Genomic DNA, 27665 nt, shown 5'->3' with positions numbered 1-27665 from the left:
GCTGTGGTCTGTGAAACTTACTGTTCAGGCTTAGTGATCTTCTGGAGCCTGTCCTCTATTGTAGCTGAAAGCAAGAAAAGTGTGGTATGCTTTCAAAAATTTGTGATTTGTTAAGATTCCAGCCTTATTTGGAGGTTTCAGTGTGTTGCAGAGTAGCTGGCACATCCATTTTTAGCTAAGCAATCCTCAAGGCACGTGTATTGACAGTAATATTTTAGTACCTTCTTTTTTGAGCTCTGTATTTCAAACGTACGTGCCAGTGGCAAATATATAAATGATTATAGAGATGTAATTCTCTATGACAAGTAGAATAGCCATGAAAGTGCATTAATCTTGTTCATGCTTAGTGTTGTTCCTGGGCGTGGTAAGGCATCTAAGGGGTATGAACAGTGTCGGATGTTGAATGATCAGTGTGAAGAACATGGAGATGCCGGTTACATGGGTAACCGGCAAGAGTTATCAGCACCTGATAGAGTGTGAAAAGGTATCATTATAGGTCTTCATTTGGAATACCCAACTGTTCTATCACATAATTTATTAGATTTTTTGATTGAACTTTCCTTTGGTAAAATTACATTTAAACTGTGTTATACCAGTCCTACTGAGTGTCTCTTGCCATTTATCTGCCCATGTAGCTTGAGAATAGCATAGTCTGTGTAAAACTTCTTGGGCTGTGTGCCAGATCAGGACTCGAACTTGGGACCTTTGCCTTTCGTGGGCAAATCCACTCTGCTGCAGAGTGAAAATCTCATTCTGGAAACATCCCCTAGGCTGTGGCAAAGCCATGTCTCTGCAGTATTCTTTCTTCCAGGAGTGCTAGTTCTTCAAGTTTCTCAGGAGAGCTTCTGTGAAGTTTGGAAGGTAGGAGGTGAGGTACTGGCAGAAGTAAAGCTGTGAGGGTGGGGTGTGTGTCATGTTTGGGTAGCTCAGATGGTAGAGCACTTGCCCGTGAAAAGCAAAGGTCCCGAGTTCGAGTCTTGGTCCCGCACACAGTTTTAATGTGCAGGAAGTTTCATATCAGCGCACAGTACACTGCAGAGTGAAAATCTCATTCTGGAATATTCTATTCTTCTGATTTCTTTCTGTGTGTTAATTAACTATAGAATGTTGATGATGTGCTTTATAGAATTTCCTGCTCTTCTAGAATTTACTCCTCCAGTTGGTCTTCTGTACACATGTTATTAATCCTTTTTGCTTTATATGACACTTCTATTCTGGAAAGTGTTTGATGTAGTTCTACACTGCCACCTAAGAGCATACAGAATATCAGAGCAACTGTATGATTGAATTGAAAAGTGTTTGGCAAACAGAACACAGTAAGTCATTCTCAACAGTGAGATGTCTTCAGACTTATACACAATTTCAAAGTCATAACACCTGAAGTTGTAGGAAGACCTGGAGAGTCTCAGTGCTTGGTGCAGAGAGTGGCAATTGACCCTCAACGTAAACAAATGTAAAATGTTGCGAACAGATAGAAAGACCGTTTACTTTATGATTACATGGTTGCAGAACAGTCCCCGAGAGCAGTTATTTCCATAAAATATATAGAAGTATGTGCATGGAGTAATTTGAAGTGGAACAGCCATATAAAATTAATCGGGGGTGAGGCAGATGTGAGACTGGGATTCATTGGAAGAATCCTCAGGAAATGTAGTTCATCAGCAAAGGAAGTGACTCAAAAAATGCTCATTCTACCAATACATGAATAAGCCAGTGGCAGATGCTGCAAAAGAGGCATTCTACATCACAATGTTGTCTACTGCTGAAGTCCTGAGAGTGTACATTCCTAGAAAATCCAACCAATATATTGCTTCCTCCTATGATCGCAAAAATACTATGAAGATAAAATAGGATAGATTCAAAGCCATACAGAGGCTTACCATTATTATTCTTCCCATGAACCATTTGTGACTGGAACAGGAAAAGAGGGAAGTGACACTGGTGCACAAAACACTTCCACCACACACTGTATGTGGAGTATGGATGTAGACGTATTGTATTCACTATTTTCCTCTTCCATTACATCCTAATCATAAAACCCTTGAGGTATTGCAATGAAGTGATTGGTAAATGCATTATTGTTCTCCAGCACAAGTTCCAATTTCTTGCCACTCAGCTCATTCTGAGTTCGTACATATATCTTGCATCATCTTGTGAGCAGAAATGAGCAGTATTATCAACACAGTGTTCCATTTCAAACTTTCCACATTTAAAGGCCCAGGGGAAAAAGACTGTAGTAGATGTGATAATGAAACTTCAAGATATGATAGAGCATATCAAATAATTTATTTAGTAATCATTAGTACACCTCTACCCGGGAAACATTTGTATCACAAAGAATTTTGAGTTTATTCAGTTTCTTGCCAAGTTCATCCTAGCATGTCCTCTTGTCACTGTTGTAGTTGCATTAGTGATAAGTCATCTTAACATAGGAACATCATCCAATTTAGTCACATACACACCGTCCTTCACGAATCCAGCGACTGGAAAATTTTGTGTCCAGGAACCAATGTGACAGAGTTGCATCTTGTTGAAAGATAACATTGCGTGGCAAACATTGTATCTGAGGGTATATAAACTGCTTCAACTTAATAAGTTACACTAACCGATTCACTGTCAGTTCCATTTCAGAAAAAAATGCTGTGTTTTCTACAAAGAACAACGGTCCAGCAGACCTAGTGTGCATTAGTGCACACCACACATTCAGTTTGGGGCTATCAGGAACATGTTCAGTGATAGCATGCAGATGTTGTGAGCCCCAATCCTAACATTATGCTGATTAAACATTCCTGGTAGATGAAAGGTTGCCTCTTCTGAGAATAAACATCTTTCAAGGAAGCTGGCATTCATGTCAATACGTCGCAGTGTATCCTTCGCAAACGGTTATTGACATGGTTTGTCATTCAGCAGCAGATCTTGCAAAATTGACACTTGTCGGCATACAAACGAAGACGCTGATGCACTTCACAATAAAGTGTTGCTCGGGGTACAATAGTTGCCCCGACGCCTTTCGGATTGACTTATACATGGGTTCTGAGAAACGCTTGTTATCCTCCAGTCTTTTTCGAAAACTGCCAGAATGTGCACTGTCAGAATGTTTTGGCCTTTGAAAGTGGAAAATTTGAAAGGCACACCATGCATAAATGTATTAATTACTTTGAAAACAATTTTTTTTACTAACATTGACATGGGGCACAGCAATTACAATAAGATATGTTTCACGGTCTATTGATGTATAAAGGAACTAAGGATGACATCGATATGTTAGATCTTAAGATGAATGAAATTCATCCAAAATTTATTTTTCTGTAGAACATCAGCAAAATATGTATATTAACAATGTAGATCTTTCTTTTACTAATATCAATGAAACACATTCTTTTGGTATTTATCATAAACCCACTACTACAGATGTCATCATTTGGTACAATTCAAGTCATCCAGCATAACAGAAAAAGCCTTCTTTGATGCAGTGATCAGCAGAATACACAAATTAAACAAAAGAATTAAGTACCTTGTGCCATTTTGCATCTAAAACAGACTTTCATTACTCCATAGCGGATGAGAGATATAATTCTATATCTCAAGTTCTTAAAAAAAAAACAGCTAACAAATATAGTGATGTTCCTGCAGAGAGTTAAAAAGTTATCTTGTTTCCCATTTATAGTAATGTTTTGTATAAGCTCAGTGCATTGTTCATTTGGTTTAATGTTAGAGTTGCTTTCAAGACTACTCCCACCCTACGTTATTTACTTGTATACAATATTAAAACCAACAAGATTTCAACTGGAGTTATAAATAAAATCTGCTGTACTGACTGCAGAGTTTCTTGTATCAAACAGACAGGCAAAAATTTCATAGCCAGATACAAGGAAGAAAAAACACAGAGATAAATCCTAATCACCAAAGGACACAGTGTTAGTAGTATAGTGCATGCAGAATGCCATGGCCACTAGATATGCAGATGGCAAGGTACGAGTGGGGAGAGTGGTAGTGGTGGGGGTTATGGGCAGGTGCTGTAGGGGAAGTGTCATTCTAAACTTAAAGCCTAGGCTCACATTTTCTGTAAATATTAAGTGGTGGCCCTCCACACCTACACTTACATGGTGGCCATTCAAAAAGATCTACTGTCAACTCTGCTTTGGTTAGTATCTAAAAAGAATTTCACCGAAAATATAACATTCAGAGAAGCATCATGAGTGGCACATTTCTGTGGTTGCCATGTTAAAAGTTTCTTCTTTTGCCAAAACACAGTGGAGTTTACACAGTCTCACATCACTAATACATAGTGCAGATGCAGTTGCAAAAGAATTCTGAAAAAGCGGTTTTTTTAAATGAGGTACAGAGGAAAAGTAAGATCATATTTTAGCTTATGAAAAAGCAAATTCTCGGTACAAAATAAATATGTCTTCACTTATATTCTTCCAAAACCCATAGCATTTCTATTTTTACCAGCTATTCGTGGCTCTTAAAAATTGCATTCTTTCATTGAAAAAGTCTGTAGCTAGTGGAATAACACAATAGATTATGAAGTTTTGCATAATAATCTTATCGCATAATACACTGCTGTTTGCATTGTATTGTTTGCCAAAATCTCATTTCTATACCTGAAACCTTTTCTGAAATATGAGGAATGTTGTGGATATTTCACTGTGGCTTTATTGCTGGCACAATGCGATCACAAATGAGTGTGCTACATCAGATCATTTTTGTCAAGTTAAAGAGGAATGGGGAGGAGGTCACAATCCTAACTTTTTAATTCAGAGAATATACATTATTATAATGGATAACATTTTGTGGTATAAAATTCATCCAGAGTATAGAGAATATTACATTGCTCACCAGTATTAATGGCCTCTCTGAACTGAATGCTTTACAAGTGTGCACACCCAGGATTCCCCAATTTGAAACAAGTGCCGCAAAGATGTCAGATTTCATTTGGGGAGTTCCGTACTGTGCCAGTCAAAATCATGGCATGTCAGTCAGTGAATCAATCGTGACATTCTGTGACACATATCAAGCTGATGTTATGCTTTTCGACATGAATTTGTATCAAAACTTTTACAATGCGTATGTTACACAGCATGCTAACAAATTGACACAAAAAATGCAAGCAAGAAGTTAGCCCTTTGTGGAAGGAAGCTAAGCTAAAGTTCACCAACAAGAACTCTTATAGTGATCATATAAATCAAAAGATTGAAAAGTTGCCTATCGTATTGTTCAAAGCGAGGCACAAACAAGGTTCTCTGTCATCTGCAACGACCAGTGACATTTGGTGTATATAATGTATCGAAAAAGGTCAATTTTTTATGGATAAGTCACTGTTTAATACACTTTCTAATTAAAAAAATGTTTTTAAAGAAGTGTTTTAATCAATGCTTAAAACAAATTTTTAAAAAATCATTTTCATGCATTTTTAGCCGACTGCAGGGTAAACCTCACACGAGGTGGGGGGGTCCAAATTTTGGAAAAAAAGATCAGACTACAAAAAACATGAAACAGACTTGTGCAGTGTGGGCTCTAATTTGAGAGGAAGTCTACAGGTAGTGCAGAGCTTTGCGTGCTTCATGTAGTAGCTGAATGTTAGATTTTCCTCAGGAAACAAATGTGTTACCTGTAACTGCAACAGCTGAATAATACCCTGCATTATTAACAATCTTTTTGGAACTGTTATTGTGATTTTCCAGTGTTATATGTTGACATTATTATTTTTTGAAACTGTTGTCATCAGTAGAGTTTTCTACTGACATATAGGAAATTATTTATGTTTTATGTTACGTATGGAAAAAGAAACTTTAGAACCTCATTATTTCTATTTGTTTTTAGAATTGTCATTGATTACGGACAACTACCAGACAATCTGAAGGAACTAGATGATGCAGATGATGTAAAAAAAATGGATAATAAATTAAGTAAAGCAATAAACGACTTGCAAAACACCATTCAGCGAATACAGGCACCAAATATGCGGGTATGTCTTTTGTTTTATTCTTCTATATTTGTGTTTCCAAATAATGAAAACTGTCAGAACTAATGTGATATTATTTGTATGTCAAACGCATCCATCAGTTTTCCAACTAAGAAGACAATGGTAGTTGCAAATATGTCATATTAATAATTATGTATTTAATATAAACTGCTTTTTGATGGTGTAATTGAAGTTCTGTGTTCTGGCCCTAGGTGGGCCATTCAGGCCCAGACAACCACCGTCTCATACTCTGCCAATAAGGAATATCCTTCAGGCCCCTATATACCTGTCTTGTTGTGAGCTTGAAGATAAGATTATGGTAATAACAGCCCGTTTGGGTCATATAGACGGTCATTCTTCATATGGTCCATCTGTTAGTGTTGTGAGAAGAAACTGTCTTACACACTGATGGAAAAAAAATTGCAACATCAAGGAGGAGTTGTGTGGCATAAACAAAAGTTGGTAGGTGTGTTTCTACATCTGAAAGATCGTGTCTATTCAAATTTTGCATCAGTTGCATAAGAGTGGCACTAGTTGCACCTCTATGAGGACACGAACCAGGTTCGCTATAAATACCTACTGTAATTTCGTGAGCATTAATTACCTTTGAGAATGGACAACGTGAATTGATGTTAGTTAAGAATGCCTTTAAGGTGACAAAGATTCCATTATCAGTAGCTCATTGAGTTTGAACAAGGTTGTGTAGCAGGGCTACGAGAAATTGGATGTTCCTTCCCTTCTGTGATATTACAGAAAAACTTTGATTTGCTAGCAGCGATGGTCACGCCACTGTACAGTCGCTAGAAGACAGGGCTCTGGATGGCAGTGAGGCACTACCGAGAGGGCTGACTGTCATGTTTGGTCTATGGCTCTGGCATATTGTGCTGCTTGTGCAACAGCAATTGACACCACAGTGGTGCAACAAACTGCTACAAATTGGTTACAAGGCAGTTCCAAGCCAGATGCCCTGTTGTGTGCATTCTACTGACCCCAGTCACTGCCATTTGTGACTTTAGTGGTGTCAAGTGAAAGTTGATTGGGGGTTGGGTGGAGATCTGTTGTGTTTTCTGATGAAAGCTGATTGTGCATCAGTGCCAGTGATGGTTAGGGAAAGGCCAGTTGAGGATCTGCAACCAACATGTCTGCATGTTGGATACACTGGACCTATGCTTGGAGTTATGGTCTGGAGTGCAATTTCTTATTACAGCGGGAGTGCTCTCTTGTTATCCCATACATCCTGACTGCAAATTTGTACATCAGTACATGCTCTACAGTGTGTTGACATGTTGTCTTGGTCTGCTCGATCACCAGATCTGTCTCCAGTCGAGCATGTATGGGACATCATTGGGCACTAACTCCAGTGTCATCCACAAACAGAATTCACCTTCCCTGTATTGACTGACCAAGTGCAACATGCATGGAACTCCATCCCAAAAGCTGATATCCGGCTCCTGTACAACAAAATGCATGCATGCATGCACGTTTGCACGCTTGCATTCAATATTCTGGTGGTTACACATGTTACTAATGTACCAGAATTTAATATTTGCAATGGCTTATCTCATATTAACATTAACCTGTGAGCTTACAATTTTTATCAGTTAAATTTATTTCCAAAATTTCATTACTATACACTAATTATTTCCTGGTGTTGCAATTTTTCTGTCATTGTATATTCTGTTGATTTCCAGTTTGCAGACGTAGATTTAGAGAATACATTGTGTGCTTTATTATGAGAAATTATTTTTTGTATTTAATTTGTCAAAACAAACCACGTTACTTAATAAAAAACCTCAACTGTGTGTACATTAAATGAGTCATGTGCTGCTGTGTGATCACTGTTAGATGAGACCTCACATCTGTAGGAGAATATTTCAAAGTGAAAGATGCACTGAAATTGTTATTCATAAAAAACTAGCCCATTATGTCAATGGGAACCCAGATAATCAGTCCATTCACTGCTGCAGATGTGTATACACGTCTTGTTACACCGTACCCCAGGTGCTGTGAATGTGTGTACGTACACTACTTGGATTTTCCTAAAGTTCTATGGATGTCTGTATGCATCGTGAGTTGCCAACCTCGTACTGCTGCAAATGAGTTATTCCATACCTCTGTGAATAAAAAAGTGTTCACTATCATACAAAATGTGTGTCCCTCATTGCACACTATGGTATTTCGCAGAGATCATCGTTTCAGTATCTTGAATCACTTATGAGAAATGACAATAGTTGTGACCACATGATTAATGAAGCAAAAGGACACAAATGGGCACATCGTGCACGACCCTCCATTTGATATAAAATCCAATAACTCAAGAATGAAACGAGAGATAGTTGTGCTCTCAATTTTAAATAAAATTTAGATATCTTATCTACATTTCATTTGCTGCAATGTATAGGGTAAAATCAACCATACACAAAATTTACTCAGTGTTTTTCTACGTCTGCAAATTCTGTAAAATTACAAGTGATGTTTTACTTAATTTGAGGCAGGGCAGTAAGTACGACAGATAATAAAAAGAAATTCAGTTCTTTATTAAGTGAAGCTATCAGACTGCAAAAATCAAGTTTTTTTCACCTAATAGTGTTCGAAAAATAGGGTGATAAATATGTTGTATCGGCTGGAATGCTGTGTCTCAGCATTGTCACCAGCATTTGTCGAGCAGTACAGCTATAACAAAAGTTGCCCTCAGCACAGACTGCAGAGAGCACATCTGTAGCAGCGAAAAGGTTAACAGACTCCTTGAAATCACCATAAACCTGAGTACAACGGATGTAGCTCCTGCAGTGGCTGATATCCATCAGCATAATAAAGCTCTATGCTTTGTTGTTAATTGTTTGTTCAATGGCAATGTATTCTCAGAATCTGAAAATGGCACACAATCTGTCACCATTAGCTCTATGCTTTGTTGTTAATTGTTTGTTCAATGGCAATGTATTCTCAGAATCTGAAAATGGCACACAATCTGTCACCATTATTTGAATGAAGGTGAAAAACAGTCAAAATGTTCGAAAAGATCATGATAATACACAAAGATAGAATCGTCGAAGGTTGCAAATATCGTGGGCAAACCAGCTGCCATTCTCAAGTTATAAGTGAGCTTCCATGGCAAGATATTGCAGTCATGTCTGTATGTATCACAACATTGCCCTCCCGCTGCCACTGAACACATGCCCAGTGGGCCACTTGTTGACAGGTGACAGTCAGATGACAACACTTGCTGCAGGCCCAGCAGTTTGCTGCACGATGCAGGTGTCACCTTCTATTATGCTCATTGCCATAGTCCAGACAGAACTAGAGAGCATTTGATGTGCATGACACACATTGCAACACCAAGGAAGGAGGGCATTTCTGACCCAAGCAAACGTTACAAAAAAAGTCATGCAACAATGCGGAGGGAGGAAGAATCATCACCGTAATGAAGTATCTTAAGAGACACCAGCGATCTTGACATCCATGAACTTGGTTGAAACTTAGGTATAGAATTATAAGATAATGAGTCAGAATCATTTGATTGGTACTTGCAAAAGTAACTATATTCCGAGCTGTGCGAGGCACAGACAGAGATCGCAATGTTGCTGGTTCTGAGCAACGGTTGTGGTAAGCATGTAGAGGGGCTTTATGCTTGAAAAAAGCGTGTATCCTGCAAATTATGTATGAGGGTCATTCAATAATTAGAGACACAAATTGGTCTGGAGAAAAAGTGTTTATTTTTACAAAACAATACTTTTTCTATTTTTCAACATTACCTCCTTGAACATTTATGCACTTGTTCCAACGGGCAACAAGCTTTTTTAATCTGGCTGCAAAGAACTCTTTATCTTGATGTTTGAACCAATTTCCAACAAACTTTTTCACATCCTCGTTGTCTTGGAATCTCTTCCCACATAATGCCTCCCTCAGTGCACCAAGCAGATGGAAATCATTAGGTGCTAAATCAGGACTGTAAGGGGGATGAAGCAGTACTTCGCAGCCCATTTTGTCAATGGTTTCACGGGTTAGTAGAGTAGTATTAGGATGTGTGTTGTCTTGCTGGAGAATCACACCTCTCCTCTGAGATTCATGACGTCTCTCTTTCATGGCTGGCTTCACCTTGTTTAACAGCAAATCAGAGTAGTATTTGCTCTTCATTGTATGCTGCTCTTCGAGATAATCACAAAAAACTGGACCTTCAGCATCCCAAAACACCGTCAACATGACTTTTGCTGTTGTTGCTTGGGCTTTGAATTTTTTCTTAACAGGTGAGTTGGTGTGCTTCCACTCCATGCTTTGTCTTTTTGATTCTGGCTCATAATAGTGAACCCAAGTGTGATCACGAATTAAAATTTTGTTGGGGAAGTGCTCATATTCTCTTTCATAGTGTTCCTTTAGCTCTGTGCACACACTCTACCCTGTTTCCTTGTGTAGCCGCATCAACTCCTTTGAGACCCATCTTGCACAGGTTTTGTGGTACTTCAGCTTGTTACAGATAATGTTATGAACTGCGCCAGTACTAACTTGAATTTTATCCACTATCATTTCCACAGTCACACAGCGGTCAAACCAAATAATGTCATCAATTCGACTTTCGAGTGAGGGAGTTGAAACTGCAACTGGTCGGCCAGAACGGTGTTTGTCAGTCACCGTGTTGTGACCATTTTTGAACTGCTCTACCCACTTATAAAAATTTGCACGATTCGTACAATCTTCACCATAAACTTTAGACATTCTACAGTACATATTCACCAGTTTCTCACCTTCAGCAAGTAAAAAACGAATAACAGAACGTTGTTCAACTAATATAGGCATTTCAGATGGACTTGCCATCTTGAAATGTATTTTTGAGGCTATAAGCTAAGCAATGTTGATATATCAGCTGATCAGGTCTCATCCCATGATCCCAACTTAGAGCCATAATAGTACCAAAGTTGCCCTACTAACAGTTTTTTCCCCAGACCAGTTTGTCTCGTTAATTATTGAATGATCCTCATATCTCACTTGCTTGTATAAAATGTGCTGCTTACCACCATCACCCATAACAACTTGAAACAAATGGAATAAAAATCAATTAAATGGTTTGCTGCAATCACATTGAATGTTCGCACTCGCTACGACATTCACAACAGAGCACTCAGAGCATTACTGAACACTCACTGGCGGTTGGAGAATATGTGACATCAGGTGCGGTGAATGATTCTAACCTTGACCTTCGCCGTTCATGACTCCAACTATAACAACTTGGGAAACCTGAGTGTTGTTTGTAGAAACCTGCTAAGCTTCCAAAACAACCTTGAAAGATTTAGCAGTTAATTACTTCACCAAGACTAGAATGAGATTTAGCTAAAGCTTTTATGGCACCGTTCCTGTGAGGGATAAGGCACGCAGTCACATCCTGCTGCAGTGAATTCCACATATGAGATTTAATAGTTCTGAGACATGAAATTGCATTTGAGTGTGGGCCCCAGCAAGACAGCATCCTAAGCTGCATATGACTGTTCATATTGTTTATGACACTAATTAAGCTGGAGCCTAGCCACAAAAAGATGTGTCTGCTCACTGTAACAGAGCACAGAGGTTGTCGAAAGAAAATTCACAAGGATCCAAGAGTGATTTCAGTTTCTGTACCACTTTGTTCATATAAATGACTACTGTATGAGAAAAACATAGCACTTTGCTACCTACCCAAAATGTTATAAGCAAAATACTGGAATTCAAAATGATGACGGTAGAATTCCCAGACTTCCAATGACTCTTCGAATGCAGCAATGGCAGTAGTGGCGTAGCTACGGCCACCAGCTAATGTGTGTGTTGCTTCTAAGTCATGAGGTGGAGAGGACTGGCCTGCTGCTCTTTGTGCCATTCATTTATGTATGTATGTCTTGCTTTCCAGCAATACCCACTAATGTAAGAAAGATATAGTACAAGGGATCCTCACACTTATTTCAACCATTAGACTGTTTAAATGTTGTAACTACCATTGTCTTTTGAGTGTAACCTGAATTTTTTTTTTTGCTTTGGGAATGGAGAGCCCATTTTCCAGATTCTGTTAATATATTATGTTTCTTCATGAACATTAAACGTAACACACTTTGTGTGTGTCCTTCCACTTTCTCTTTGTCCCCAAAACTGTTTGAAATGTTACTTTCAAATCAGATTCCCATGCCCATGGGATCATAGTCATTTAGTTATTAAAGATGATGTTTGAAAACATAAATCAATGTTACAGGATTGTTATATTAGCTATGACATGAACCTTTCCTCTCCTTTCTGATGTATCTGAATTATTCCCCTCATATTTTGACTAGCATCAGTATTTTGTATTTCCTTCCTCTCTTGCATGTATAGGGTTTTTTTTTTAATTACAGGCTATGCAGAAATTGGAAATGGCAAGAGAAAAACTCCATGAAACAAACGAGGAGTTTGAAAACTCAAGGAGGCATGCTTTTAAAGCAAAACAGAAGTTTGAACGTGTCAAAAAGGAACGGCATGATCGCTTCATGAACTGCTTTGAACATGTAGCTAATGAAATTGATAACATCTATAAGGTAAGTTCATTTCGAATTTGGTAACCTTTTCATCCAGGGAAGAAAGACAAAAATTCAACTGGGCCAAGTCATAAGCAATTTAGTCCTCCCCCCCCTTCCCCCAACCCCCACTCCTCTCCTGCTTCAGCTTACAAACTTCTAAATTAGTGAAAACAATGTGTAAAAACAGTGGATGTGATCATTACTACCAGTGAAATATGGCCACAAATCTTACGGGCGTATGCAATAGTTACACTTCATTTTGGAGATGCTGCCTTGTCTTGTTCTGGTAGGTTCCTTGGATCTGTACACAGTATTTGTTTTCAGTGCTTCTAAATACAGGGTTATTACAAATGATTGAAGCGATTTCACAGCTCTACAATAACTTTATTATTTGAGATATTTTCACAATGCTTTGCACACACATACAAAAACTCAAAAAGTTTTTTTAGGCATTCACAAATGTTCGATATGTGCCCCTTTAGTGATTCGGCAGACATCAAGCCGATAATAAAGTTCCTCCCACACTCAGCGCAGCATGTCCCCATCAATGAGTTCGAAAGCATCGTTGATGCGAGCTCGCAGTTCTGGCACGTTTCTTGGTAGAGGAGGTTTAAACACTGAATCTTTCACATAACCCCACAAAAAGAAATCGCATGGGGTTAAGTCGGGAGAGCGTGGAGGCCATGACATGAATTGCTGATCATGATTTCCACCACGACCGATCCATCGGTTTTCCAATCTCCTGTTTAAGAAATGCCGAACATCATGATGGAAGTGCGGTGGAGCACCATCCTGTTGAAAGATGAAGTCGGCGCTGTCGGTCTCCAGTTGTGGCATGAGCCAATTTTCCAGCATGTCCAGATACACGTGTCCTGTAACGTTTTTTTTGCAGAAGAAAAAGTGGCCGTAAACTTTAAACCGTGAGATTGTACAAAACACGTTAACTTTTGGTGAATTGCGAATTTGCTGCACGAATGCGTGAGGATTCTCTACCGCCCAGATTCGCACATTGTGTCTGTTCACTTCACCATTAAGAAAAAATGTTGCTTCATCACTGAAAACAAGTTTTGCACTGAACGCATCCTCTTCCATGAGCTGTTGCAACCACGCCGAAAATTCAAAGCATTTGACTTTGTCATCGAGTGTCAGGGCTTGTAGCAATTGTAAACGGTAAGGCTTCTGCTTTAGCCTTTTCCGTAAGATTTTCCAAACCATCGGCTGTGGTACGTTTAGCTCCCTGCTTGCTTTATTTGTCGACTTCCGCAGGCTACGCGTGAAACTTGCCCGCAGGCGTTCAACCGTTTCTTCGCTCACTGCAGGCCGACCCGTTGATTTCCCCTTACAGAGGCATCCAGAAGCTTTAAACTGCGCATACCATCGCCAAATGGAGTTAGCAGTTGGTGGATCTTTGTTGAACTTTGTCCTGAAGTGTCGTTGCACTGTTATGACTGACTGATGTGAGTGCATTTCAAGCATGACATACGCTTTCTCGGCTCCTGTCACCATTTTGTCTCACTGCGCTCTCGAGCGCTCTGGCGGCAGAAACCTGAAGTGCGGCTTCAGCCGAACAAAACTTTATGAGTTTTTCTACGTATCTGTAGTGTGTCGTGACCATATGTCAATGAATGGAGCTACAGTGAATTTATGAAATCGCATCAATCATTTGTAATAGCCCTGTATTTGTTAGTCTGGTAGGTGGCAGATTAGTCATATTAATCCTTCTTTCCACTGTAAAAACTATTTCTGCACAAATCATGAAAGCCATCTTCTTTAATCAGTTATTCATTTTCAGATTCAGTATATGTATAGGGTTGTTTTAACATTAATGCCTTGAGATTTGATTATGTGATCTTACACAGTAATATTAGGTCTTCTGAATACGAGCATATTGTCGTCAAGACAGCAAAACTTCGTATATCAAAAATATGCATTTTACATGAAAGGAAAAAAAAAAAACTTTTCTAATACAGTTTTTATTTAATACAAGTTATACAACTCTGAAAGAGAGATTGAGTTGTAGACTTAGGTATCAATATTTGCTGCACATATTATTCAGCAGTGTTAATGACTGTATTTAATAAGACAAGAGGTTTTGTAGTAAAATATTGTTAACATACAAGAAGTTAAGAGTTTTTGCATTCAAACAGTTTTTAATGTTACTAATGAAACTGGGCATTTAAACTCAAAACAAATTTAATTTGAATTAAAATTCTTTGTGATTTCCTTCAATTTGCTTGAACTTATTTGTAAAGATGACCTTCATAGAAAAGACTGATAATCTCTTGGATTTTAGACACATGATGTTTTTGTACTGCAATTGCAGCTGGTCAAGCGTACAGATTTTTTATATTTATATTGACTGTGTTGAGGGTATCTAGGAAGTAATTTCCAATCCTCTTTCAAATCAACTTTATGTTCAATACATACCAGTGAATTATATCTTAGAGCCGGTTTGTAAGTAACACATGAGTCTCCTACTTTCTTCCAAGATCAAATTGATTTACTATACAGATTTCCATAGAAGTCTTCAAAAAAGTCATGTAATATGTACTTTGCTTTGTACTTGTCCTGTTTGCCACATATTGCTTCGTATATTGCATCAACATAATTAGCTGGAGAATAGAGCCTCCTGTTTCTCTTTCTGTATTCAATTATGGATTGCATATTATTGCATTTAATTTGTGTGTGTCCTTCATGTAAATATTTTCAAATGATTGTCATACCATTTGCTTGCTGTCCTGTTGTAACAAATTTCAGAGAACAACATTTTGGTTCTCAGCACACCATTCACTATAATATATTTTAGTTTTGTTGTAGTCTCTTTATTTCTGTCTAAAAAAAAGTGTAGTGAGAGTTTTAAATACATTATCGTATAGCTCGTCATCCTTAATGCCAAATATAACATACCGCTAAATTGTAGGTAGTGAAATTGTGATATACCAACTTTTGTTTAAAATAAAGACAACTGGCCTGGGATGCAAGCAGTAACTACAGTGTTGCACACCTGTGGTAGATACACATTATTTCCCTGCTTCAGCTGCCTCCTTTTTATCTTTTGACTTCTGCCTTGCCCTTTCTTTCTTCATGTAGCTAGCATTGCACTGACACAGTGTAATACTATGTGGGAAAGAAAGAGGGGGGGGGGGGACAGAAATCACATTCATCTTTTTGTAGATGAATTAAAGCAATGTTATTTCTTTTTCAAATAAATCTTTTCCAGCAATTGGTTCAACATTACTGCTAGTACTGTCTCTTTTGAACACTCTGCACAATTCACTAAATGACAAAAATGTGGCACCAAACAAAGCTTGGAAGTAGGGGCTCAGCAATGATTGCATGGCAGTTTGGTAATTTTATCTAAAAATTTATGAACATTTTCCTTCTGTGTATTTCTGTTCCCCTTCTGTTTCCAAATAATTATCCTCTTTACTCTGTTTAACCCACCCGCTGGTTGACCATTCACCAATTCCTTAAGTAGAAACGAAGATTTCATTTCACACATGTGACATATCATCTTGTACTTTTAAATTATACTGAAGAATATATTTCCTTCTTGATTCTCCTACTTTGAATTTTTTTGTTTAACTTTTTTCCTATGAACTTAGGGTAGCAACATACACTTTCCATTGTTCCTAGGTCATATTTGACAGACTGTAATAAGTATTTGACTGTATGTGGTTCTTCTCAGATGTTGAAGAACATGTTGATTTCAGTGACCATTATGAACACATTTTCCTAGATTCTCTTGTTATTTAGTGTGCTTCTTACCCACAGTACATGTATATTCTTTGCCTTTCATTCTACAATTTTAGCTTCATTTCTTATTTATACAGGAGGATTCTCTTTACCTTCTTAGCACACTTTTTTGTTACTTCATTAGATTCAGTCATCTGACTTCACAGCGTTATTCAGGGCATTTATTTGTTCATCCTGGCTTTTCCTTTGCTTCTGATTACCTAATACCACTCCAGCCACAGTTGATTGTAAATTGTCATTTTCTATTTTCTGCTATCTTATGTGTTATTCTCTTTTGTACATTTTGAGATGATTCTTCTTCCAGTTTTCTTGTTGGGTTCAGATTGTCCGCCCCTGAGCCTTCAGATTCCTCTGCTGTAGTAGGCCGATAACATGTAATCTATGAAATCACTGCCCTCTGAATTACTTTGATGTTGTTATGGTCTTCAGTCCAAAGACTAGTTTGATGCAACTCTCCAGGCTACTCCTCACTTCTGAACAGCTACTGCAACCTACATCCTTCTGAATCTACTTGCCATATTCATCTCTTGATCACCCTCTACAATTTTAACCCCCCGCCATCCCCCCCCCCCCCCCCCCACACACACACACACACACACACACACACGCAGTTACCTCCAATGTTAAATTGGTGACACCTTGATGTCTTAGGATGTGTCCTACCTACCGATCATTTCTTCTAGTCAGGTTTAGCTACAAATTTCTTTTTTCCCCTAATTCTACTCAGTACATCCTCATTGACTATGTGATCTACTTATCTTGAACATTCTTCTGTAGCTCCACATTTTAAAAGCTTCTATTCTCTTTTTGTCTAAACTTTTTATCATCCATGTTTCACTTCCACACTCTAGACAAATACCTTCAGAAAAGATTTCCCAACACTTACATTTATATTTGATGTTAACAAATTTCTCTTGTTCAGAAATGCTTTTTTTGCCATTGTCAATGTACATTTAATATCCTCTCTTCTTCAGCCATCATAACTAATTTTGCTGCCCAAATAGCAAAATTCATCTACTACTTTCAATGTCTCGCTTTCTAATCTGATTTCCTAGCATCACCTGATTTAATTCAACTGCATCCCATTATCCTTGTTTTGCTTTTGTTGATGTTCATCGTACATCTGCCGTTCAAGACACTGTCCATTCCTTTCAACTGCTCTTTCAAGTCCTTTGCTGTCTTTGACAGAATTACATCATTGGCAAACATAAAAAAAAAAATTCCCCCCTGAACTTAAATACATGCCCCAGATTTTTCTTTGGTTTCCTTTACTGCTTGTTCAGTGTACAGCTTGAATAACATAACAGAAAGTGTACAACACTGACTCACTCGCTATAAATGCCGGTTTATCATTCCTCAGTGTATCATCTAAGATAAGTCAGGGTCAGTATTGCCTCACATGTTGCTGCATTGCTCCAGAATCCAAATTGATCTTCCTTGAACTTGGCTTCTACCAGTTTTTCCATTCTTCTTCTGTGTAGAATTTGTGTTAGTATTTTGCAACCATGGCTTATAATAAAAATGATAGTCTGGGTAATTTTCACACCTGTCAGCAACTGCTTTCTTTGGAATTGGAATTATTACATTCTTCTAGAAGTATGAGAGTATTCTGTCTGTCTCATACATCTTGCACATGAGATGGAAGAGTTTTGTCATGGCTGGCTCTTCCAAGGCTTTCAGTAGTTCTGCCAGAATATTGTCTACTCCTTGGGCCTTGTTTCAACATAGATCTTTCGGGGCTCTGCCACATTCTTCTCCAAATATCATATCGCCCATCTCTGAATTACTTACATTTCTGTAAGTAGATACTGAAGATTTGTTTGCTGGAGAGATTGGTGCGTGCGGTACACTTAGAACTTCCAACCAGAAAAATATGTCAGATATGACATCACTGCATTCTGAATTACTTACATTTAACTTGCGAATAGGCACAATGAAGAGACTGTTACACACTAAGCTTTCACCCAAAACCTTTTTCATAAAACAAAGGAAAACACTCACACACATTCACCCAAGGAGATGCACACGACTGCTATCTCCAGCTGTTTTAGCGGGGCTGCTCGGCAGTCCGGCTAAAACACCCAGGGATAGTAGTCATGTTGCATGAGGTGTGTTTTCTTTTTGTTTCTGAAGAAGGCTTTGACTGAAAGCTTAGTGTGTAACAGTCTTTTCATTGTTCATGTCTGCATCTCAACATGTCATCTTTACAGTAAGTAGCAGTCTGTCCTTTTCGTAATTGTTGATACTCCAACCTGGACTTCCCATTGGTACTTTTTAAGTTATTAGACACTAAAGATTCATTTGCTGGTGAGAATGATGCTGGCAGTACACTTGAAACTTCTGAGCAGGAGTTTACTTCCCTTTGATTTGTAATTATTTACTTGCATTTGAGTCCCTTGCTGTATCAAGAGAAACCTCCATAAAATTCACTGATTGTATGTAAAGTTTATATACTATGTATTTCTGAGTGACTTTGTTAATTATTATGGCCTATAGCATGATCTTACTCTCTATATACACAGAAAAGTATCAATAAAATGAAAGCTATGCGTTTGGTGAAAGGATGACACAATTCAATCTAAGCTAACCTTATTCTTGTTGGTGAATTTTGTTTTATAAGGGCTCTACATTTGGATTGGTCTGTTACTGAAATTAGCGTGTTTCAGTATTTGTGTACTTAACATTTTTGGATAGTATATTTAACCTTCTGCACACATTAACTAACCACATGAACAATTAATAACTGTTGCATATTAATCATTCCACTATATCACTGCTAAATTACACAAAGAATTTTATAAATATCACCGATAAGCTCTAAATAATTGTTAAATTGGCACAACAGTGAAAGGACTGTGGTAAATATCCAAGCATAAACATTCTTCTGAAATATGAGGTTTTGTGCCCTAAGATTTGAATGTTACAAGATGCAAGGTTTTGTTACTTTACGCATGACACATTTCTTAACTTGTAGAAACATGTAACTCAAAATTGGCAGTTTTCAAGTTACAAGATTTTGCTATGTTAATGACAAAATGTGATGGGTGTACCAGCATCTGGTGTTAGTTTTCCTGGTGAATTTCATGTATGCATCCTGGTGTAGTACGATAGAATTACGTCAAAATTATGTTTAGAGGGCAGTTATTCTCATGCACTGGCTTACAATTTGCTTTGATTTTTGTGCTATTTAAAGTTTAAAAATAAACTTTACTCTGTAACACACTGAATCCTAACACCAGGGAAGGAAAGTGAAGTACATAAATATTTTATCCATCTTCAGCAACTGTAAAATAGTCAGCCACTGGTTGCTGATGATTTCGATATCTACATAAATACCTTGACATATCCATATTTCATTGTCAGTTATTTTATAACAGTATTGCTGTTGACAGAACAATAAAAGATTTTTTTTAATCACTGTGGTATTGTGTCCTATATCTTGTTTTCTGTAACACCACAAATAATAGCAGTAATATACCAAAGATAGAACAAATTACACAACTACAACAAAAAGTTGTCTGAAATAAAATTCTATTCAGATAGGTTGTGCTTACCAGTCAGGGGCTGCCATCAGTCCACTCTAGTACGACATATTTTATGGCCTTTGACTTGAGATTCCCAATGGCTTTTTTGTTTACTCTAAATAGTCACATTTCTTTAAACTCTTTCCTCTCTCTTGCTGGGAAAAAGGAACCTATCATTGGAAAGACACACATTTTCTCTTTTTTCCTTCAGTACTGTATGTTCATTGCTGCCTGGCTGTCAAGGCAAATTTCTGTCTATATTTGATTTAAGTGAAAGAAATTATACTGGAAACATTAGTTTAAAAAAAAATACTATCAATGTTTGTCAAAGAAGAGGAATGTTTGTTAATCTAGCATAGGGCTGCATGTTTTTGGCAGCTTATAACAATTACCCTTCTTCTGTCACAAATATTGTTAGTGTGTCTCATATTTTTATGGCAAATCTTTAACAGATTTGTGGAATCGTCCATTCATTCTCAACATCATTAGAGTTAGAAACAAATTCCTGTAAAGTACTTGTAATACCTGTACACAAAGTGTTCTTGTTTTTGGGCCAAAGATTAAAGCCTTGATAAGTACGCCTTGCATGCTGTCACTTTCATGTGTGTAATTTAATGATTTTTTTTTCTCCTTCCCAACAGTCTCTTGCAAAGAATCAGTCGGCTCAAGCATTTCTTGGTCCAGAGAATCCTGAAGAGCCTTATCTTGATGGAATTAATTACAATTGTGTAGCACCTGGAAAGCGCTTCCAGCCAATGTCAAATCTTTCAGGAGGAGAGAAAACTGTTGCAGCTTTAGCTCTGCTTTTTGCAATACACAGGTTGGTGTGTATTGTAGTTAATAACAGACAAGTGTCTCTTAAACAATGGTATCTTTTTTAATCACTGATAATTCAACCCCTGAGTATTATGTTCCAAAATACATTTCATTTGCAGCTACCAGCCGTCACCATTTTTTGTGCTGGACGAAATTGATGCTGCCCTTGATAACACAAACATTGGGAAAGTGGCAAGTTATATCAGAGATAAAACATCATCTCTGCAAACAATAGTTATTTCCCTAAAAGAAGAATTTTATAGCCATGCAGATGCTCTTATAGGGATATGTCCAGATGTAAGTTATTTCCAGCAGCAATTTTTATATAAGCAGTAATGTTAGAAACTTCAGAGCTTACAAATGAAAGTGTTTGTAATGTTGAGCAACACAGTTGCCCTTGTAGTTTGATAGCAGACAGATTAATTATAAATAGTGTAGTGTTTGACAAATTGAAAGTTATTGTTATGCTTTCAGATACAGTTCAGTTAATATTTGTTTGCTACTGTCATTGCAACAGGTAGGTTCTCAGAAACTGGGGCCTCAGTATCCTGCATCTCATTTCCACTCTTTCTGAAGTTATCCATCATTATTTCCCGAGGAAGGAATTAAACCTAACAAAAGCATTTTTCTCTTTCAGATATGTCTACTGACAGTACTCGAATCTTGCCTCCTGGCCAACCATTCTGTTTCTTTGTAATTTTACCATGTGTTTTTTAAACAATTTTACTTCATTTAAGTGTCTGTGAAGTCTCTACAGTTAAGCCTCAAAATTGACAACCAGCTAATATGCTGAGAAGTTTCTATTTCTATCATGGACAACAGTTAAATGGGTTTGGAACACCTCTGTAAAATTCTAGACAGTTGCCAGTGATTTTGGGAGCCATAGTGCCTAAAGTGTCTTTAGTGTACTGACACGTGCCTAGTGAAGCATGCTTAGACCCAGATAGTCACTGAAATACTAAGTTGTGTGTAGTTTGTGAAGTAAGGGCCCAAAGAAGTTATTTTATTGTAAGTTTTGAAAATTTTATTCAGGTCACACTTGTATATTTTGAACTATAGGCATATTGTTAAGCTGGAGAATATTGTATATCCACACATAGTAAGTGTGTGTCCATGAACTGTAAAGATGGATGCATAACCAGGTTATAAATTGAAAGAATATTGTCTACCCCCAGATAGTAAGCGTGTGTACATAAACAGTGAAGATGGGTGTATAACAAGGTTTATCAAGATCATCTGAGTGGTTTCAAGTGCGGAAGCATTTTGCAAACCGTAATGGTGCCACTAGCAGAATTTCATTCTTCAAAGAATGATTGAAAGTGTTCATTGTCAGCAGTTTTTCATAGGCGGTGCCAATACGCACCTGTTCAGCAAAGCTGAAAATAGAGCTCCCATGAGTAGCAAATCAGTAAACTGTGGTAATTTACTTCTGAGGCAGTCATGATCCTTTCCACCAATAGACATTTGTTAGTTTTGGAGCAGTGTTTCAAACAGGAATTATTCAACGTGTATAAGGTACATTTTGATATTCATTTGTAAGTACTGTTTTGGGGATATGCTGCACGAATTTGTTAGTTATACTGCTTTAAATTGTCATTGTGAGGATTATGCAATACTCCTGTACAGTACTGGAACCGTAGTACACCACACAGCAGTTATTTATCCATCCTACTTTAGTCGGTAGGCTGGAGTTCTTGTTAGCAAATTACTTCATTTTCAGTCTCAGTCTCACAACAGATGATGCCTCTTGCGATGCCATCATGAGTGAGGTCCATCTAGAGACGTCAGACAAGAGACAGGTTAAAATATACATCCAAGTTCAACGTTCTCTTCTTCAGCATTGTTCGTTAGTGTTCAAGGAATCTTCTGTCTGGTGTATCCCTTGCAGCTATGGCTGGCGATGAGGTCTCTCTGCACTTGGTCTGAAATCACAACTTTGGCTCTTCACCCCATAACCGCTCATTGCCCAACTGATAACTCAAATGAAATGTGCAAAAAGCCCAGCAGAGCCAAGTATCTTCAGTACATAAGTGAAACATGAGTATGCAGAATAACATCATATACACGTTTACTCACTCATACACGTCATAGAGCAGAGATTTTAGCATGATACATTCACACTTATTTCAGGATTTTATGTCACAAAATTTCTGCACCCATTCACTGTTTCCTTTAGCAGGAAAGGCAATCATTCTGTTATGTATTTTGGATGAGTCAGCCTTTGAATTCTTTCTTGAGAGAGTGTGTGATACTCATAGTTTATATACATACAATGTAATATTAACGTAGTTGACAGTTTAATACATGCAAATATAGAAGGCAGACATCAGTTTGAAGATAAATTGCCATTCCACTGGTGGCAGAGTTTAGTAATGAAGACTTAAAGCAGATCATCCACATCTGTCAGTGTCTTTATGTGTTAGTCTTTTATGGCATACCTTTCTAGTACTGTATATCCATGTTCACTTGTACATTATTGTTGGAAGATTGGATATTTTCTCTATGCCACATGAAGAATAAAGATAAGATAACAAAAGAACATTTTTAATAGTGTAGAAAATTTCCATACAAATTATTAATTTTGTTTGTTGTATTCGTAAACAAGTAATTACTTTACAGTTCATAAAGCCTTTTTGTTGATTACCAGAATGCAATAAAAATTTCCTTAAAATACAATATCATCTTGTTCATGTTCAACAACAGAATGGTACTCATTCTTATTTCCACTTTATGCTTCTATTATCCTGAATGGTCTTTAGTATTTTTCACCAACTAAAAAACTGAAGTTAATGACGCTGATGCTTAAATTTACCTTTTGTTTATATGTACACAGGTAGGAGAGTGTCTCGTGAGCAAAGTGCTAACGTTGGACCTCACACAATATCCATCCCATCTAGATGCAGAACAAGAGAAGAGAGACCAACACAGACATTAGATGTTAACTGTTACATTTTGTATGATGAGCAGATAGGAATTGTATTATTTTTGTATTATGAACATAATGTTTACCATAATTTAAAGATTTTTATGTATAATGGCCACAAATTGCTGATAGTCAGCGTCCATATGTGATCCAGTCCATAGTGGTACCATTCGCAACTACAAAGTCTTTGTTGTACAGTCCATCTCTTTGTTATAAGATATTTGAAAATAAAGCTTTATGTCTTTTGCTTTGTGAGGTTCATTGTGTCAGTAGTTTTAAACCATTTTTTGTTCTTTTGTGAAGTGACTGAATAACTGCTCCATCTCTCCCCCCTCTCCCCCCCTCCCTGCCCTCCCACCCTACTCCCTTCCCCCTCACTTTTTCTGACCGCATTACATAGTCTTTGCGAGAACCCTAAAAATCATTATCTTTCCCTGTCGAGTCCATAGATACTTGCAGAAATATATACTTTAACACATTACTGTATCCAGAATTACGAAAGTTATTTTACCTTTGAACAACCTAGTACACTGGACAGAACTGCTCTAAGCCTTAAAGTGACCAAAAAGGTATTATTTCACAAATGGTGTCTTCATAATGAATATATTACCTTTATGTATATAAATTGAAATCCTTAAACGTATTTAAATTTTGTAATTTATAGTTTAATATTGTGAAGAATTAAAAGAAGGGGGGGGGGGGCTGTAGCAGCAGGAATTTAACCCAAGCCGACAAATAGTCAGCGCGACTGACAACTGAGCCATGCCATTTGACGATTGTTGTTCAAAAATCCCTCACATTCTCCTCGAAATTCTTTAGAGAAGATTTTGCCTTTTCCTATGGCCCACTCAAGCAAGATAGTGTAAGAACTTGAAAGAGGCGCCTACGGGCTTTTACTCACTCAGTATGAGCCAAATCGGTGAGACCTGTCCTGCACCCTCACGTTGTTGCTTATAAATATTGCTAATTTTGTCACTCAATTTCAATCTCTTGAGACAATTACTTGGCAGCTGTCACTCCACAGCTCTACCAGGCCTTTTGTTTTGTCATACTCACGGCATTCACATGTAGTCTCTTCATTTTCATTGTAAGGTTCTTCTAGTTTATGACAGCGAAACAACACCATAAACCAAATACCATTTGTCCACTATCTAATTAAAAGTATCTCATCGCCTGTTAGTGAACATTAATATTGGGTGTGTCCATGCTTTGCCTTTGTGATGGCTTGAATTCTGCTGGGGATAGTTTGTGAGGTGTGTGAATATCTGTTGGTGAATGGCAGCCCACTCTTTCTCAAGATCCAAAAACAGACAAGGTAGTGATGTTGGGCACTGGGTCTTGAGTGATATAACGCCTCACAAAGGGTTTTCATTGAGTTCTGGGACTCGGGGCATGCCAGCCTGTTTCAGGAACATTATTGTTCACGAAACATTGTGCCCCCGGTGCTGCTTTATGACAGAATGCATTGTCACACTGATACAATCAGTCACAGTCTCTGAACTGTTCCTTTGCTGTGTGCAGTACCCAGTCTGTAAAATGTATTCATATCCTTCCGCATTTAGTATTTTCTTAACCACAGTAAAGGGACCACATCCTAATCATGGGAAACAGCCCCATACCATAACACTACCTCCGCAATTACTGAGCGAGATGGCACAGTGGTTAGCACACAGTGGACACGCATGGGGAGGGTGACTGTTCAAACCTTTGTCTGGCCAGCCAGCGTTAGAATTTCCATAATTTCCCTTAATCGCTCCAGGCAAATCCCTGGATGGTTCCTTTGAGAGGGCACAGCCAATTTCCTTCCCCATCCTTGACATAATCTGAGCTTGTGCTCCTGTCACTAATAACCTCGATGTTGGCAGCATGTTAGACCCAATCTTCCTTTCTTTTCCTCTGTAATTCACTGTTGGCAGTACACATGATGGCCAGTAATGTTCTCTGGACATTCACCAATCCAGTCGCTTCCATCAGATTGCCACGTTATAGCGTGATTGATCACTTCAAGTCACTCATTTCTATTTATCCACTGTCTGGTGGCATCACTCTTTACACCACCTTGAGTGTCGCTTAGCAGTGACTACAGAAATATTTGGAGATGAGGAGCCCGAGCATTTTATCACATTCTTTTTAACTCCATACGCACTGCCATATGCTATGCGCTAGCTGGACAGCTTGTAGCACTTTGGAACTCGCGGATGATTCCTTCCACGTATTTCATCCTCCTCTTTCTTTCTTTCTTTTTTTTTAAAAAAAATAAAAATAACCATTCAGTTCAATGCTCGATAGTTCTGTCCATTAGTACTTGAGGTTTACCTGTTCTTGATTTGGCTATGGTTGTTCCTTCATGCATCCGTATCAAAATTACGTCGGCATATGTTGCGCATCTTAAGAAGGGTTGAAACTCCCTGATGGTTTTGTTATTCATGTGACATCAAGTGACTAGTTCACTATTGAATTCATCTACATCTACATGGATACTCTGCAAATCACATTCAAGTGCCTGGCAGAGGGTTCATCGAACCACCTTCACAATTCTCTATTATTCCAATCTCATATAGCACGTGGAAAGGATGAACACCTATATCTTTCCGTACGAGATCTGATTTCTCTTATTTTATCATGGTGATCGTTTCTCCCTATGTAGGTCGGTGTCAACAAAATATTTTCGCATTCGGAGGAGAAAGTTGGTGATTGGAATTTCATGAGATTCCATTGCAACGAAAAACGCCCTTCTTTTAATGATTTCCAGCCCAAATCCTGTATCATTTCTGTGACACTCTCTCCCATATTTCACGATAATACAAAACGTGCTGCCTCTTTCTTTGAACTTTTTCGATGTACTCCGTCAGTCCTATCTGGTATGGATTCCACACCACACAGCAGTATTCTAAAAGAGGGCGGACAAGCATAGTGTAGGCAGCCTCCTTAGTAGCCCTGTTACATTTTCTAAGGGTCCTACCAATAAAACGCTGTCTTTGCTTAGCCTTCCCCACAACATTTTGTATGTGTTCCTTCCAATTTAAGTTGTTTGTTATTGTAATACCTAGGTAGTTAGTTGAATTTACGGATTTTAGATTATACTGATTTATCGTGTAAACGAAGTTTAACGAGTTCCTTTTAGTACTCATGTGCATGACCTCACATTTTTCGTTGTTTAGGGTCAACTGCCACTTTTCGCACCATTCAGATATCTTTTCTAAATTGTTTTGCAATTTGTTTTGATCTTCTGATGACTTTATTAGTCGATAAACAACAGCATCATCTGCAAACAACTGAAGACGGCTGCTCAGATTGTCTCCAAAATTGTTTATATAGATAAGGAACAGCAAAGGTCCTATAACACTACCTTGGGGAATGCCAGAAATCACTTCTGCTTTACTCGATGACTTTCCGTCAATTACTACAAACTGTGACCTCTCTGACAGGAAATCACAAATCCAGTCACATAACTGAGACGATATTCAATAAGAACGCAATTTCACTACGAGCCGCTTGTGTGGGACAGTTTCAAAAGCCTTCCGGAAATCCAAAAATACGGAATCGATCTGAAATCCCTTGTCAATAGCACTCAGCACTTCATGTGAATAAAGAGCTAGTTGTGTTTCACAGGAACGACGTTTTCTAAACCCATGTAGACTGTGTGTCAATAGACCGCTTTCTTCACAATGTTTGAACACAATATATGTTCTAAAATCCTGCTGCATATAGACTTTAATGATATGGGCCTGTAAATTAGTGGATTACTCCTACTACCTTTCTTGAATATTTGTGTGACCTGTGCAACTTTCCAGTCTTTGGGTACGAAGCTTTCAACAAGTGAACGGTTGTATATGATTGTTAAGTATGGAGCCAATGCATCAGCATACTCCGAAAGGAACCTAATTGGTATACAGTCTGGAGCAGAAGACTTGCTTTTATTAAGTGAATTAAGCTGAATCACTGCTCCGAGGATATTTACATCTACGTTACTCATGTTGGCAGCTGTTCCAGATTCGAATTCTGGAATATTTACTTGGTCTTCTTTTGTGAAGGCATTTCAGAAGGCTGTGTTTAGTAACTCTGCTTTGGCAACACTGTCTTCGATAGTATCTCCATGGCTATTGCGCAGAGAAGGCATTGATTGTTTCTTGCCACTAACATACTTCACGTGCGACCAGAATCTCTTT

At 38.0% G+C, this 27665-nt stretch overlaps 1 protein-coding gene across 2 annotated transcripts in view; it reads left to right on the top strand.

Moving 5' to 3' along the window:
* LOC126174751 (structural maintenance of chromosomes protein 1A) overlaps positions 1-23743 on the top strand; it is a 196559-nt gene extending 172816 nt beyond the window's left edge. For both annotated transcript variants that reach the window (XM_049921073.1, XM_049921074.1), the window contains exons 20-24: positions 5827-5971; positions 12316-12495; positions 20399-20577; positions 20693-20870; positions 23407-23743. In XM_049921073.1, coding sequence (XP_049777030.1) covers positions 5827-5971; positions 12316-12495; positions 20399-20577; positions 20693-20870; positions 23407-23508 — 784 coding nt within the window. In that variant the 3' untranslated portion in view covers positions 23509-23743. The remainder of the gene's footprint in view (positions 1-5826; positions 5972-12315; positions 12496-20398; positions 20578-20692; positions 20871-23406) is intronic.
* The last annotated feature ends 3922 nt before the right edge of the window (positions 23744-27665 follow it).

The sequence above is a fragment of the Schistocerca cancellata genome, chromosome 3 (assembly GCF_023864275.1).
Source record: "Schistocerca cancellata isolate TAMUIC-IGC-003103 chromosome 3, iqSchCanc2.1, whole genome shotgun sequence".
NCBI classification, from domain to species: domain Eukaryota; kingdom Metazoa; phylum Arthropoda; class Insecta; order Orthoptera; family Acrididae; genus Schistocerca; species Schistocerca cancellata.
Note: the sequence above shows the minus strand (reverse complement) of the source record. Positions and strands in the feature narration are given on the sequence as shown.